Source organism: Lynx rufus, unplaced genomic scaffold, assembly GCF_022079265.1.
Source record: "Lynx rufus isolate CCGP_SWC_20201006 ecotype Redwood Valley unplaced genomic scaffold, mLynRuf1.p SCAF_2, whole genome shotgun sequence".
NCBI classification, from domain to species: domain Eukaryota; kingdom Metazoa; phylum Chordata; class Mammalia; order Carnivora; family Felidae; genus Lynx; species Lynx rufus.
This window is the reverse complement of record NW_025814834.1, coordinates 204,172,254-204,186,036: the sequence shown is the minus strand read 5'-3', so window position 1 is coordinate 204,186,036 and position 13,783 is coordinate 204,172,254. Positions and strand designations below refer to the sequence as shown.

General features: G+C 46.8%; 1 protein-coding gene and 1 long non-coding RNA gene across 6 annotated transcripts in view; both read left to right on the top strand.

The window, feature by feature from the left end:
• Positions 1–4,033, top strand: part of SRRM1 (serine and arginine repetitive matrix 1) — a 31,744-nt gene extending 27,711 nt beyond the window's left edge. For all 5 annotated transcript variants that reach the window (XM_047083226.1, XM_047083229.1, XM_047083225.1 and 2 more), the window contains 3 exons: positions 258–453; positions 1,965–2,174; positions 2,986–4,033. In XM_047083226.1, the coding sequence (XP_046939182.1) occupies positions 258–453; positions 1,965–2,174; positions 2,986–3,090 (511 nt within the window). In that variant the 3' untranslated portion in view covers positions 3,091–4,033. The remainder of the gene's footprint in view (positions 1–257; positions 454–1,964; positions 2,175–2,985) is intronic.
• A 5,761-nt stretch (positions 4,034–9,794) lies between these two features.
• On the top strand, positions 9,795–13,555 carry LOC124514521 (uncharacterized). The gene is made up of 3 exons (XR_006962622.1): positions 9,795–9,865; positions 12,733–13,065; positions 13,438–13,555. It is a non-coding gene; the product is annotated as an uncharacterized LOC124514521 (long non-coding RNA).
• The last annotated feature ends 228 nt before the right edge of the window (positions 13,556–13,783 follow it).

Sequence of the window (13,783 nt, the reverse complement as noted above, 5' to 3'; positions counted from 1 at the left end):
AGCAGTCTTGCTTACAAGGAATTGGGCATTCTTAATTTCATATAGGAAGTATTAACAATGGATAGAGGATTATGGGACTTAAACTATTCTCCAGGAGACTTAGATGATACGTGTTAGTAGAATCAGCTGGCAAACTAAGTACTCTAAAATATTTAAAAGTGTGTGACTTGGTTATATAATGGAAGTGGGTTATTTTCTCTTGGGAAAGACCTTTGTTCTTGGATATTAAATGTTTTGTTCTTCCCCTCTATTTCTAGGGCTGCCTCACCAAGCCCTCAGTCTGTAAGGAGGGTTTCATCCTCCCGATCTGTCTCAGGATCTCCTGAGCCGGCAGTTAAAAAACCCCCAGCACCTCAGTCTCCTGTCCAGTCTCAGTCACCCTCTACCAACTGGTCACCAGCGGTACCGGTCAAAAAGGCTAAAAGCCCGACACCAAGCCCATCTCCGGCAAGGGTATGTGTCTGCCCTGTTTTATCTTTACAATTTTATGTGGTCACTTGGAAGCAGAGACAGTTTTTTTTTGTTTTTTGTGGCTCAGAGCAGCAGCATTTTCTTTAGTTCAGATGGACTTCAAGGAAGCACAGATTAAGTGGTGGTGGTTGCATCATAGTCCATGCTTAATATTCTAGCCACCCACTAATTGACATTATGTCTAATACTGTTAAATTGTGTAACCTTGGTGGTTAAAATTGGACTGTATTTCTGCTTTTCGACACATTTGGGGACTCTTAAGATCACAGAATCAGTAAAACTTTCAAAATTAGATCGTGTGTGTTAGTATGGCTCCTTTGTCATAAAGGAAAAAATTCTAATGTTAACAGTGGTTATATGTTAGAAAGAGAAACGATGAGTAATCTTAATTTTTCTTTACATGTAGTGCTCTTCTTTTTTCTTCAATAGGAAATACATTTACTTCTTTAACAAAAAATGAGTCGTAAAGCCTGAGAATTACTGGCTGAAGTGGGAAACAGCTGACCCTTGAGCAACGTGGGGCAGGGCCACTTCTCTGTGGAGTCTTTTTGATCAGTACAGAACAGCACTGTGCATGTGTTTCCTCTTCCTTATGCTTTTCTTAATATTGACTTTTCTCTAGTTTACTGTATTGTAAGAATACAGTATATGTTTAACATACAAAATACGTGTTAATCAACTTACCAATAAGGCGTCTGGTCTACATAGGCTGTTAGTAGTTAAGTTTGGGGACGGGGAGTCCAAAGTTACTGCAGATTTTCAAAACTATGTGGGGGATTTACATCTCTTATCCCCCACATTGTTCAAGGGTCAACCGTATGCATTGACAAGCACGCTACCTCCATTCTGGAGATACGAGAAGTCATACGGTGGCTAGAGACCTGGCATTCATACAAGCGTATGTTTAGAATAATAGCTGTATTTCTTCAAATCCTGCTACCTTTTGGGCTCTTATTGTGGATGGTTTACAGATATACCCATTTGATTCTTCTAACAGCTTTATCAGGGATTGCTGAACCAACTTTAGGTTGACAAAAGGGGCTCAGAAAAAGGGGATTTGTCTGAGGTCAGATGATTAACAGGTTCGGGAGCCAGAATTCACCTCAGACCCAGTTGAGTTCAGAGACATCTTTTCCTTTGCACGTGCTGCTTTTCCTTACATCTGGAGGTGTCCCCGGATCCTGGAGCCCTGACTTGCAGCTTGTGGCTTGGAGACCTGGTGTAATGTGAAGTTAGTTGGGGAAAATCATATAGAATCCGTTCCTTCGGGGTCCATTCTGACTCTTAAAATCCACGAAGAGCATCTTTGCTTTCATTGTGGTTCTCTCCAGAAATCGTTTTCTTGGTAGGAATTGGCCTCGGGCTTTTCCACTCCCTGAGGCCTTAAGAAATCCTGGGATTTGTCCATTTAGTTATTATCTTGAAGGAATAAAATGTTAAGTTGGCCAAAATTTTAGGTTGATTTTATTTTTGTTACTTTTCTGGATTTTTAGAACTCAGACCCAGAAGGAGGTGGAAAGAAAAAGAAGAAAAAGAAGGACAAGAAACACAAAAAGGATAAGAAGCACAAGAAGCACAAAAAACACAAGAAGGAAAAGGCCGTGGCTGCAGCCGCTGCGGCTGCTGTAACCCCTGCAGCCATTGCTGCTCCCACAACCACATCAGCACAGGAGGAACCAGAAGCGGAGCCCGAGCCTAAGAAGGTGTGTATGGATGTTGTCTTGCCGTTTATACAGATGGCCAGATATTTGATTTTGAGAGAGGGCACAAGTGGGCGAGGGACGGAGAAGCGGGGCTCAAGCTCACGAACCGTGAGATCACGACCTGAGCCGAAGTCAGATGCTTAACTGACTGAGCCACCCAGGCATCCTAACTAATTTTTTACAGTAATTGACTCCTCGGCTGTTAGCTGTCTTCTGGTCTATTCCTTGATGATCTACCAAGAACAGGAATTTGCCAAGACTAAGGAAAAGAGTATGAATGGCTACCAAAAGCTTAATGTGTATTTAAAAAATAACTTTAAGGTATAATTAACATGCCATCTACTCATTGACAGTGCGTGATTCAGAAGCACCTGGTTGGCTTAGTTGGTAGAGTATGCAACTCTTGATCTTGAGGGTCGTGAGTTTGACCCCCACGTTGTGGGTGGAGATTACTTAAAAATAACGCTTTTAACATTTTTTTAGTTTAGTTTTGAGAGGGAGAGCGCGAGCAGGGGAGGGACAGAGAAGGGGGAAGAGAGGATGCAAAGTGGGTTCTGTGCCAACAGCAGCAAACCCGATGCGGGGCTTGAACTCACCACGAGACTGTGACCCGAGCAGAAGTTGGATGCTCAACCGACTGACCCACCCTGGCGCCCCAAAAATAAAACTAAAAAAAAAAGAAACTATATGATTCAGGGGTTTTTAGTGTATTCAGAGTTGTGCAGCTGCTGCCACGATGTGGCTCTGCCCTGCACCCCACACCTTTTCGCCAGTTTCTCAAGACTCACCAGTGTGACTCCTCTGGTTTTAGGAGACCGAAAGCGAGCCCGAAGACAACCTCGATGACTTAGAAAAGCACCTGCGTGAAAAGGCGCTGAGGTCGATGCGGAAGGCTCAAGTGTCCCCACAGTCTTAGGTGGGAATGTGTGTTACGATGTACATTTTATTTGGTTTGTACGCAATTCAATTTCAAAATTGCTAAAATGTGTTTGAGCTTTAGACTATAACATTTGTTGTAATAATTGCTAGGTTGAAGTTCACCATGTAAAAAAAAAGGGCATGGATTTACATTGCAAAAGGTGTCCACAGTGTATTAGTGACATTCTTTCATTGACAGCTGACATAAATTTCATTTAGAGTGAAATATTTTAAGCCAAAAAAAATCCCCTTTTTAAAAAAGGGGGTTTCAATATTGTTGGCATTCTTATGGTTTCTTTAAAGGCCTTGGCTATTCCCAGAGGTTTTCCTTTCTTTTCGGTTTTTTGTTTTTTTCCCCTTTATTTTTTCTCATTTGAGTCTTAGCACCCATTTAAGTTATGATGCTTCCAACCTTGTATGGTTTGCAAGCTAGCCCAGAAATAAGACCACTGTTGAACTACCACAAAAGTATAAATGAACATTTCGATGCCACAATCTTTCCTGTTGCCTGTGGAGTCTCTGCTGAAATGAATCCAGATTCGAGCTCTAGGATGAGACGGAAAATGAAAGCATGTTGTTTGCCAGGACACTGTGGGTTTATATGGATGTGTAACAAGTTGATTTGGAACACTGGAATTTCATTCTATTCTGTTGTGTTTTTTTTGTAAAGGCAATTAACTAGTCCCAGGAAGGATCCTTCAGTTCTATAAAAGTTTGTTTTATGAAATGTCACGGCTCCATTCATAATTTTGTCTTGTTCTTCCAACTGGTATATACAACTTTCAGAGCTCTCTCATATTTGGAAGGCTGGAAGGGCCCAGACTTTGAAATAGTGTCTTGTTTTCACTGTTTTTGTTTTGTTTTTTTGTTTTGTTTTTTTTTTTAAACTAAAGCTATATAAAGCTTGTGGATTAAACAGAATAAATTTCTAAATTTAAAAACGTTTGCCACTCACTTTTACTTAATCGTCTCAATACTGTGGGAACCCACCTTTTTTAAAAAAATGTTACAGTTAAGCCTATATTTTTACCCTCTTGGCACCTTTGACACAGTAAAGATTGAGCAAGGAAAGTAAAAGGTGGTGAAATTATTCTGCCGTCTTTATTTTAATTCATGTGGTACATGCTATAAAGGGCGAGTGTATGGTAATATATAATGGACAGGGCAGAGTCGACTCGGCACCTCAAGCAGAGCAGTATCTATGTATATGCCTACACATAGAAAATGCCTACACATCTTAACTTCAGGAAACTTCGGTGGGATGGTTTTTACCTGAAGGACATGGTCATAAAGGGGCTGTTTTTACCGTGGGTTTTTAGAGTAATTTGTAAAAAGGCAGAAGCTCAGTTAATGAAGCTGCTTCTGTAGTGAACTAGAATCTATGATCGATAACAGAATCTTATGTGTGTGCTGTAACTTAAGTCTAAGCATCTTTCACGTGACTTCCTTTCGATTTTACAATTCTGTTATTTAAGGAAAGCGCAGAATGTGCAGTTTCTAAAATGGTCGTTGATGACTTAATCCCTTCCAGTGTGAGCTAACCAGTGAGCATCACTGGGTACTTGGACCTATCTAGCCAGTCATTCATTCGGTCGGTCCATTTATTTACTTTTCCCGTTCATTCAATATGCCTTCATTCTCCACTTGAGATTGCTCGGTAGGGTTAGCAGTAGCCTCCATTCTGCCAAACTGCACGATCGGTTCTTGATCCTTTACTGGCCCTTGGCTGGATTTGGCTCAGTCGCTCATGCCTCCTTTGAAACACTGCACTTGGGTGCTAGGAGATGCCACTGGTTTCAACCCTAGTTTCCCTCCTGTCTCATTAGTTGGTCCTTTTATATCTAATGGCTTCTTTCAAACATAACGTGATGGAAGTTTGTCTTAGTCCTTGGTGGATTTCCCTACATTTAATTCCTCATCCCTTGACTTTAAATGTCCTCTTTCTGTTAGTTTGTCGGTTACTTTCTAGTCTGAACTTCCCCCTCACCTAGACCCTGTCCAGCCACCTACTGGTTACCTCGCTTCGGGGGTCTAAAAGAGATAACGTATCCAAAGTAGAGTATTTTTGATGCCGCCCTCTGGTCTTCTCCCCATCTTCTTCTTTCGGTCCACGTCGACTTCATTTACTCAGAGTTGGAGTGAGTACTGTTAGGAGCAGTGTCGTCTACGCTCCAGTACTTAGGCACAGAGGCCATCCCATTCCCAAGTCCTAAGTCAGATCACAGTACTGCTCAAAACCCTCTGATAGCTTCCTGCCCCTGAGGAAAATCCACATTTTTTACTGTGGCCTCCCAGACCTGACACACCGGGTTGAGTCTGCTTTGGCAACCTCCTTCATCCTTCAGTCTCGCGCCGAACCTGCTACCTTGCTCTCCCTGTGACCCATCAAAGTTGGTTGCTCTTTCAGGACCTTCACACCCACTGTTCCTTCATCCTGGGAGACACTGCTCCTGACCTTGTGGCTTATTTCCTTCCTTGGCTGTCCTCAGACAGTCTTCCTGAACTCCCCTTCTTTGTCTTCATATATAGCAATTATTAGTACCTGAAACGATTGTGTTTTTGGTCCCTAGGAACTCTGGTCTTGTTCGTGACCGTGTTCCCAGTGCCTGCTACACAGTAGAAGCACAAATGTTTGACAAATGGATGAATGCATTTAACTGACTTGTCTCTGCACTTGCCAGGTGCAACTAGGGTTTGAGGTAAAGAAAATGAAAAGACCGCGATTGCTGCCACCAAGGAGTATTTGCCCGCTGGGGCTGTAACCATGCAGACACTTCGTAGTGGACAGAACGTCATACAGACTCTGGTAGACCAAGGTTTCTACCGTAGCCTTCTGTGTCACCTCCATCAAGTGGTACTTGACCTAAGTCCTGCCATTTCCTCTTCTATAAGGGGAGTAATGGTGGAATCCACCTCAGAGTGGTTTCAGGGTTTTTTTTAATGTGTTAGTTGATAACGTATAATCCACTGATAGCACAAAGAAAGGTTCCCAAATTTTTAGCTAAGGACATGGATCCATTTTAGTAATGCAAATTTTAGTTTACACGTCTACAAAAGATTTTAACCAATCACCGCCCTATTCAATGCAATTTTCTTCCTTTTTGTTGTAACTCAGCCTAAAATTTCCTATTTTAAAGTGTACAACTCATTGGTATTTAGTATATTCAAGAGGTTGTGCAACTACCACCACTGTCTATTCCAGAACATTTTCATTGTCCTAAAAAGAAACCTGCTGCCCAGTAGCATTCACTTCTCATTCTCTTGACAGTCCCCTCAGCCCCAGCCCCTGACAACTACTTCCCGTCTGTAGATCCATCTATTCTGGACATTTCATTGGAATCACACAAGATGTGGCCTTTTGTATCTGGCTTCTTTCATTTAGCATAATGTTTTAAGGTTCAACCATGGTGGTACTTTTTTTTTTCTTTAAGTTTATTTATTTCGAGAGAGCGAGAACTCCAAGCAGGCTTTTATTGTCAGTACGCAGAGCCAGACGCAGGGCTCGATTCCACAAACCGTGAGATCATGACCCAAATCAAGAGTCGGACGTTCAATCGACTGAGCCACCCAGGCACCCCAGGACTTCGTTTCTTTAATTCCCAAATAGTATTCCCTTATGTGGTTATATCATGTTTTGTTTGTCCCTCCATCAGCTGGACATTTGGGCTGTTTCCACTTTCAGGCTATTAAGAATAAAGGTGCTAAGAACATTTGCATGTAAGTTTTTATGTGGACATGTTTTCTCTTGGGTATATACACCTAGGAGTGGAATTGCTGGGTCATACTGTAACTTAACTTCTTTAGAAACTGCTAGACCTTCCCAAAGCAGCTCACCATCTTACATTCCTACCGGGAGTGTATAAGGGTTCTAATTTTTCCGCATTCTTACCAGCACTTGTTATGTATCAATTTATTATCACCAGCCTAGTTGGTGTCACTGTGGTTTGATTTGCATTTCCCTGATGGCTGGTGATGTTGAGCATCTCTTCATTTGTCGATACACCATAGCACTCTTTTAAGCTGGTTTGTATCTACATGAAGATTTTTCTGAAATTTCTGGAGGTTGGATCCAGGTCTCTCAGGGTCTGTAGAGGAGAGCTAATAATTCATTTGTAAAGTGCTTTGACATGTGCTCATACTCCCTGCACAGGTTGGGGCTAAATAAAAATTAGTTCCCTTCTTATAAAGAAGATCAGAAGACTCAGACAGTGTGACTTGCTTAAGGTGAGGGGTAGATGCAGGTCTAGTTAATATTGTCCTTCCTCTGGCGCCTGGGTGGTTCAGCTGGTGAGGCATCCAACTCTTGATTTCAGCTCAGGTCATGGTCTCACGGTTTGTGGGTTCAAGTTCCATGTCGGGCTCCGCACTGGCAGTGCAGAGCCTGCTTGGGACTCTCCCCCTCTGTCTCTGCCCCTCCCCTGCTCGCTCTCGCTCTCTCTCTCTCTCTCTCTCTCTCTCAAAATAAATTAAAAACAAAGTACTGTCCCGGGGCACCTGGGTGGCTCAGTCGGTTGGGCGTCCGACTTCAGCTTGGGTCATGACCTCACAGTCTGAGTTCGAGCCCCGCGTAGGGCTGTGTGCTGACAGCTCAGAGCCTGGAGCCTGCTTCACATTCTGTGTCTCCCTCTCTCCCTGCCCCTCCCCTGCTCATGCTCTGTTTCTCTCTGTCTCAAATAAAGACACTAAAAAAAAAATACTGTCCCTCCTACCATCTGATAAAGAACCCAATCTTTTTCTCAGGTCTGTCTAGTATATCATAAAAGGTTTTTGCCAAGATCCCCTTTTATTTCGGGTGTATCAGGGGAGGGGCAGCCAGCATGCTCCCAAGATCCCGGAGAGTGGCAGCATCCGTGCAGAGGGCTGTAGACTCTGCTAACCAGAGGAAGCAGTCATAATCTCTTCGGGTAGGAGCTACTTTAAGGAAGCGTTTTGGAGTCTGCACGTTGAGAGCCAGTAGGGGATTATAATTTTACGATTACTGGATCACAACCAGCATTAAAGGAAAAAAAGTGAAATAGTAAATTTGGCTGTGAATTGTAGCAGGCTAAGTATCGTTTCATGACGTGTCTATTCCCACGCGCACATGTGTAAGTGGGCTACTATGTAAAATGTAGTCTAATTCGTAGTCAAAGTGGAAAGCCACTGCCGCACGCGCCGATCATCTGGTCCACCAGTGTTTAAACTGCCCTGCAGCACCCTAAGTGTGGGGGGGGGTTACGGTTCAGATTTTCTCTGTAAACCGGGGCTGCTGGTCATACCTACCTTTGTGGAAGGACAGAGAGATGATAAAGGTAAGCCTTGCAGGTGCTTGACTCTGATACGTAGGTATCTAGGTACATACAAACACGTATTTTTCTCTTTCAACTTTGGGCTTTTCCTGTAGTGTTCTGTCTGAATAAAGGGATCTGCAACCAAACACCGTGTGAAAACCACCCATCTAGCCTAGCCCGTGTCTTCTACAGAAAAAGTACAAAGAGGAACAGACTGCCCCAAGGCCCCACACATCATAGTAAATAATACTCCCCCAGGTACTTTCCCACTTCATCGCCCTGCCTCGGCTGGGGGCTGTGAATGGCACCCAGCCTTACGCTGTGGTGGGAGGAAGCAGACCCACTGAGATCTGCCAAGTGCCTCGGGAGCAGGGGTGAAGCAGCTTTCCGTGGGTATCGGTAATATGGAAGGAGAAACCCCATCTAGACACATGCAAGTTGGTGGATCCGAGAGTCCGACATCTGTTCTTTCAAGATCCTCCCTAGTGCACAACCAGGCAGGGACCCTTCTGGCATTTTAAGCACAGAGGCTTTGGCCTACGCAGCCAACATGACCAATGAGGGGTAATAAGTCTGAGTGGGCTCAGCCCCACCAGGAGGGAGAAGCCCACCCAGACCGGCAGGATCTACCCAAGCAGCCAGGGTTTGCTGAGCACCTGGCAGGTGCTCAAGGCCGGTTCGGGGCTCCTATCCTGTGATCGCCCGCTTCAATTCTCTTGTTTTTCTCTTGCCATTCTCTGGAATGTTCTCTCCTAATGTCCAAATCCTTTTTGGACTTAGGAATGTATATAAGATGATATTTTCTAATTATAAGGAAAACATATGCTGACTTTCAGAGAATTTGGGAAACAAAAATATAGAGAAAAAAATTGTTGGCAATCATACCGTCCTAATATAACCAAGGGCACCTGTGTCAGGTCAAGTTCTCTACCTGACTACGCCCAGTGCCCACTGAGCTCCCCCCGTCTAATATATGGAACAAACCAGGTCTTTTTCTTACCTATTTAGAAGTACATATCAGGCTCATACCGTATATATACAATAATGTTTAATAATTCTTTTTTTCATTGGGCATATCCTAAACTAAAATTGCAGAGTACATTGTAAATGTTTTCTATAACCAGGACATTTGGAAATTCGATAAATCACCCCATGCCATTAGCAAACCACAGCTACAGTTCTCCCTTTGGTATACGTCTTACCTAGTGATTTAAAAAGATTTTTAGATGCTTCTCTGTTGAAACCCTTGGCTCTGTAGGAAAATTAGTAACGATGGTATGCCCCTCATAGGGCTTGGGGGAGGACTAACATGAACAAAACGTAGTCCCTGCCCCATTGGCGCTCACGGCATTTGACAGGAAAGGGGTGGGAACAGAGGGCCGGTCAGCAATGATAAAACCATATGACTGGAGGCATAGGATCCGGACAGCAAGGCGGTGCAGAAATGAACAAGGACAATGTTCTGCGGCCAGCTTTTCAACCACGGGCGCTGGGACCGGGCAGGTAACTTCACCTCCCTCAGCCTCCCTTTCCTCTCCCGTAAGTTGGGCACGGATTCAGGTTAGACGATGAAGGGCTTGGCTTGTGCCCGGCACATCAGGAGGACCCCGCCAACGGGAGTTGCGACCATGTTTCGTCAAATCCCGGGGGCCGGCCGTTGTAGGCTGCAATGCCATCCATTACGCTCTGCATCCCACTCATTTGTAAAGACGCGTCGCGATTTCACAGAGTTTACAACGTAGAGGGGAAAAAAGTTCTTACGCTGTGTCACGTTCAATACGGTATTGTGCACAGAAGGGTCTGCCACGCCGAGGAAGGGCTCCTGACCCAGCCCTGCGACACACTCGTGTGTCGCTCCACCTCTCATCCCTCCATCTCGGGGTCTCTAACGCCTGTTTCAGCGGCTTTCTAACATTCTTCCACCAGGTGGCGCCCCGACCCCGGCTGCCTGCAGCGGGAGCTGCCGCCCTGCAAGGGAGTCCTCGGGGGGCTTCCCCCGCTTCTCTTTTCCCTTTCCCTCCATCCCTGTCTTGCTTCCTGGCCGCGGGAGGCCCCAGTGCTCAGAGGCTGCCCGCAGGGTTCCAGAGCTTGACAGCCACAGGGGCCCTCGCAGCCCCCTGGCTCCAGTACATCCCAAACTGGAATTTCTTCCCGGCTACCCCCCAGCTCTCTCCAGTTCTGACCCCACACACCTTTGGTGGCTGGAAACGCACTACTCTAGGAGGATCCTCTTCTGGAAGGAAGCCATGTAATGGTCATGCACTTCGGCTCCAACGTCCCAGCTTTGCCCCTGGTTTAGCAGGTGTGACTTAAACCCCGTCTGTTTTATGAGTGAATCCCCGGGGCCTGGCACAGGCGGGGCACTCATTTGGTGAACGAGTTAGTGAACAAGCTCCATTGTTCTGAGCATCAGTTTCCTCACCTGGGAAATGGGGCTAATCAGAGTAGTTACCTCATAAGGTTGTGAGGAGCGAAGGAGACGACGTGCAAACAGGCTTAGTCTCAGCAAATACGTCTTTCATTTTGGGTTCTTGTATACCTATGGATAGCTCCACTCTTATTTGACAGTTCTCCTTTAGGGGCACCTGGGTGGTTCAGTCCGTTAAGTGTCCCGTCTTTGGCTCAGGTCAGGATCTCACGGTTTATGGGTTCGACCCCCGCATCGGGCTCTGTGCCGACAGCTCGGAGCCTGGAGTCTGCTTCGGAGTCTGTGTCTCCCTCTCTCTCTGCCCCTCCCCCGCTCGCACTCTGTCTCTCTCTCTCTCTCTCTCTCTCTCTCAAAGATCAAGAGACATTAAAAAAAAAAAGTTTTCTAGAGCAAATTGCATCCTGATTCCCAAAACTTGCACGCACTGGCCTTGGGCTGAGCTCTGTCCCTCTGTCCCTCGGAGGCACAAAGAACATTTACTCCCTTTTCCAAATGATTCATCTCGGCCATGCACACATGAACTGCCTGTGTGCCAAGCCCTGGGGTTACCGAGACAAAGACACAACCCCATAGTTTCTTCCTTTGGGGGTGCCTCTCGGTCTGGCCGCGACAAGGGACAATTGAGCGGTAGTGAGCCCTCGGTGAATATTTTGAATAATAGGACTTATCTATCGAGCCTTCACTGCACCTCATTTCCTCCTTCCACCTGTGTGCCTGGGCGCGCCAGCCCCATTTTACAGATGAAGGAACTGAGGCACAGAGACGTCACATAAGCTGGTGAGTGGTAGAACCAGGATTTGGATCCTGTCTGACTCCAGAGCTCACACCTTAACTTCTAAGCCCCGCTATCCCCATACCCTGGAGGATGCCGTGGGGCCGGGGAGGACCCTCCTGTTCCTGATCATTCCACCACCACTACCTTGATGTCATGGCGATTTCGCGGCTTCCCAGCGTCGGTTCCCCATCTCCCCCGCCATCAGAGCCGTGTTCGGCCCTCTTGGGAGGCCGTGTGATTGGGTGATGGTGGTACCTCTAGCTCCAGAGTGGGCTCAGAGGGCTTAGGCCAAGTACCGCATCACCACACTCCCAGGGACAACAGTGGACACTTAAGTCAGAGCCAGCGATTTGTCCGGAGAAGCAGCAGGGCTTGCTTCCCTGGACAACCTGGGCCGGGGATAGGAGGGCAGAAGCACGGCAGCCATTGCCAAAAGAGAATTCCTTTCGAGGATGAGGCCCACGTACAGAGGAAGGCAGCACCCAGAGACTCTGTAGAGACATAGAAGCCAGTCCGTGGTTTTATTAACTATTGTTGTGCAACGAATCACTCCACACGGTCGAAGAGGCCTAGACGGGTGGTTCCGGCTCGGGGTCTCTCACGAGTTCGTAGGGAGAGGTTGGCGAGGGCCGCGCTCATCCGCGGTCTTGACTGGGCCCAGAGGATCCGCTTCCAAGATGGCGCACTCACGTGGCCACGGGCGGGAGGCCTCGGTCCCTCGCTAGGTGGTCCTTTCCGTGGCGGACGGTTTCCACCGGAGTGAGTGAGGAGAAAGAACGAGGCAAGGAGCCAACGGTCTAGTCTCCGAAGCGGTGTGCTGTCATTTCCACTTTTTTTCTAGGCTCTGGTGACTAAGTCGGACCCACAATTCAAGGGGGAGGATAATGAGGCTTCCTGTGAAGGGAGTGTCAAAGAACCTGTAGACTAGTTTTAAGTCATCGTTGTGGCGCCATCACTCGAGCTTCTGGAGCAGCTCATACCTCAGGACCCTTCTCTGAACTCTCTGATACGTTATGAGTTAGGTAGGTAGTTTGTTAGTGTTGGTTAAGTCCCCTTATCGTTTAAGCTAGTTTGAGCTGGGTTTTCTGATCCCCGCAAATGAACGAACCCTAATTAATGCCCCCAGTGCCTCACGGGGAGCGGTTTTATCTTTATTATCTCCTCTAGATCTGCCTGGTTTGACTGTGTCCCTCTGAAGTGCGGTGCCGAGCGCCGGGCCCAGGCTCCAGGAGACGCAGGACAGGCCCTCCGTGCCTTTGGTCCTTTATCCTACACCAAAGTATGTGCCCCGGCTCCGTGGCCACCGGTGAAGACGGCCGTGGGAAACCCCCACTGCTCCTGACTCCTGACCCAGCACGTTCTTCTCTCCACTTGCCGCTTCTGTTAAGACACGACCTTTACATCCTGGATTTGCCCTTAAACATTGGGCAACAATTTGCAGGCTTCTCCTGGTCAGTCCTCCTTTAGGGGACGGGGACGGAGGAATCGCAAGAATTCTAGGTCAGTCTCCCACCCTGCCTTGCTGTGTGACCTTGAGCAAGTCCCCGCTCCTCTCCGGGCCTCGGGGTTCTCTCCGTATGAAAGTAGCAGATTGGACTTCACGCGTCTGAGATGCTTCGGGTTCTTCCTAGTTCCCTTCTGTCCAAAGGAGACCGGAAATTTAAGGAGGAAGCCTCACTCAGTGAGGAGCTGGGACAAGGCAGAGAGCCGCAGGCCCGACATGGTTTCACCTCCAGGGCCCGTGACAAAACAGCCACTGTCATTTACTGAGTGCTCTCTGCCCACCGTGTGCCGAGTACCTCATGTGTGACCGTCGTGTTCATTCTCACGTCAACCCTAATGGGTGGTTACTATTATTACCCCCTTTTACAGATAAGGAAACTGAAACCCGGAGGGTGAAGGAACTACAGAAAATGCAGCAAAAGTCAGTAGAGTTGGGACTCGACGCAGCTTGAATGTCTCAGAGCCTGCCCGTGCTTTTCATCACGCGACGCCCCCTCTTGGTATTTACAGGGGCGTGAGGGTAGGAATTGGCTGGAGCAAAGCTAGGCCGGAGCCTTGGGTTCTTGAACAAACTCTGAGCCCTTCCTCATTCCGCGGCCAGGGAAAACCACGCATCTCTGCGGGCCTCTGTTTCCTTGTCTGTGAAATGGGGATAATGATTCTCCTCTGCATTGTGAGGATTGGGGAGGAACATTTTTAGTGAAGAAGGATGTGA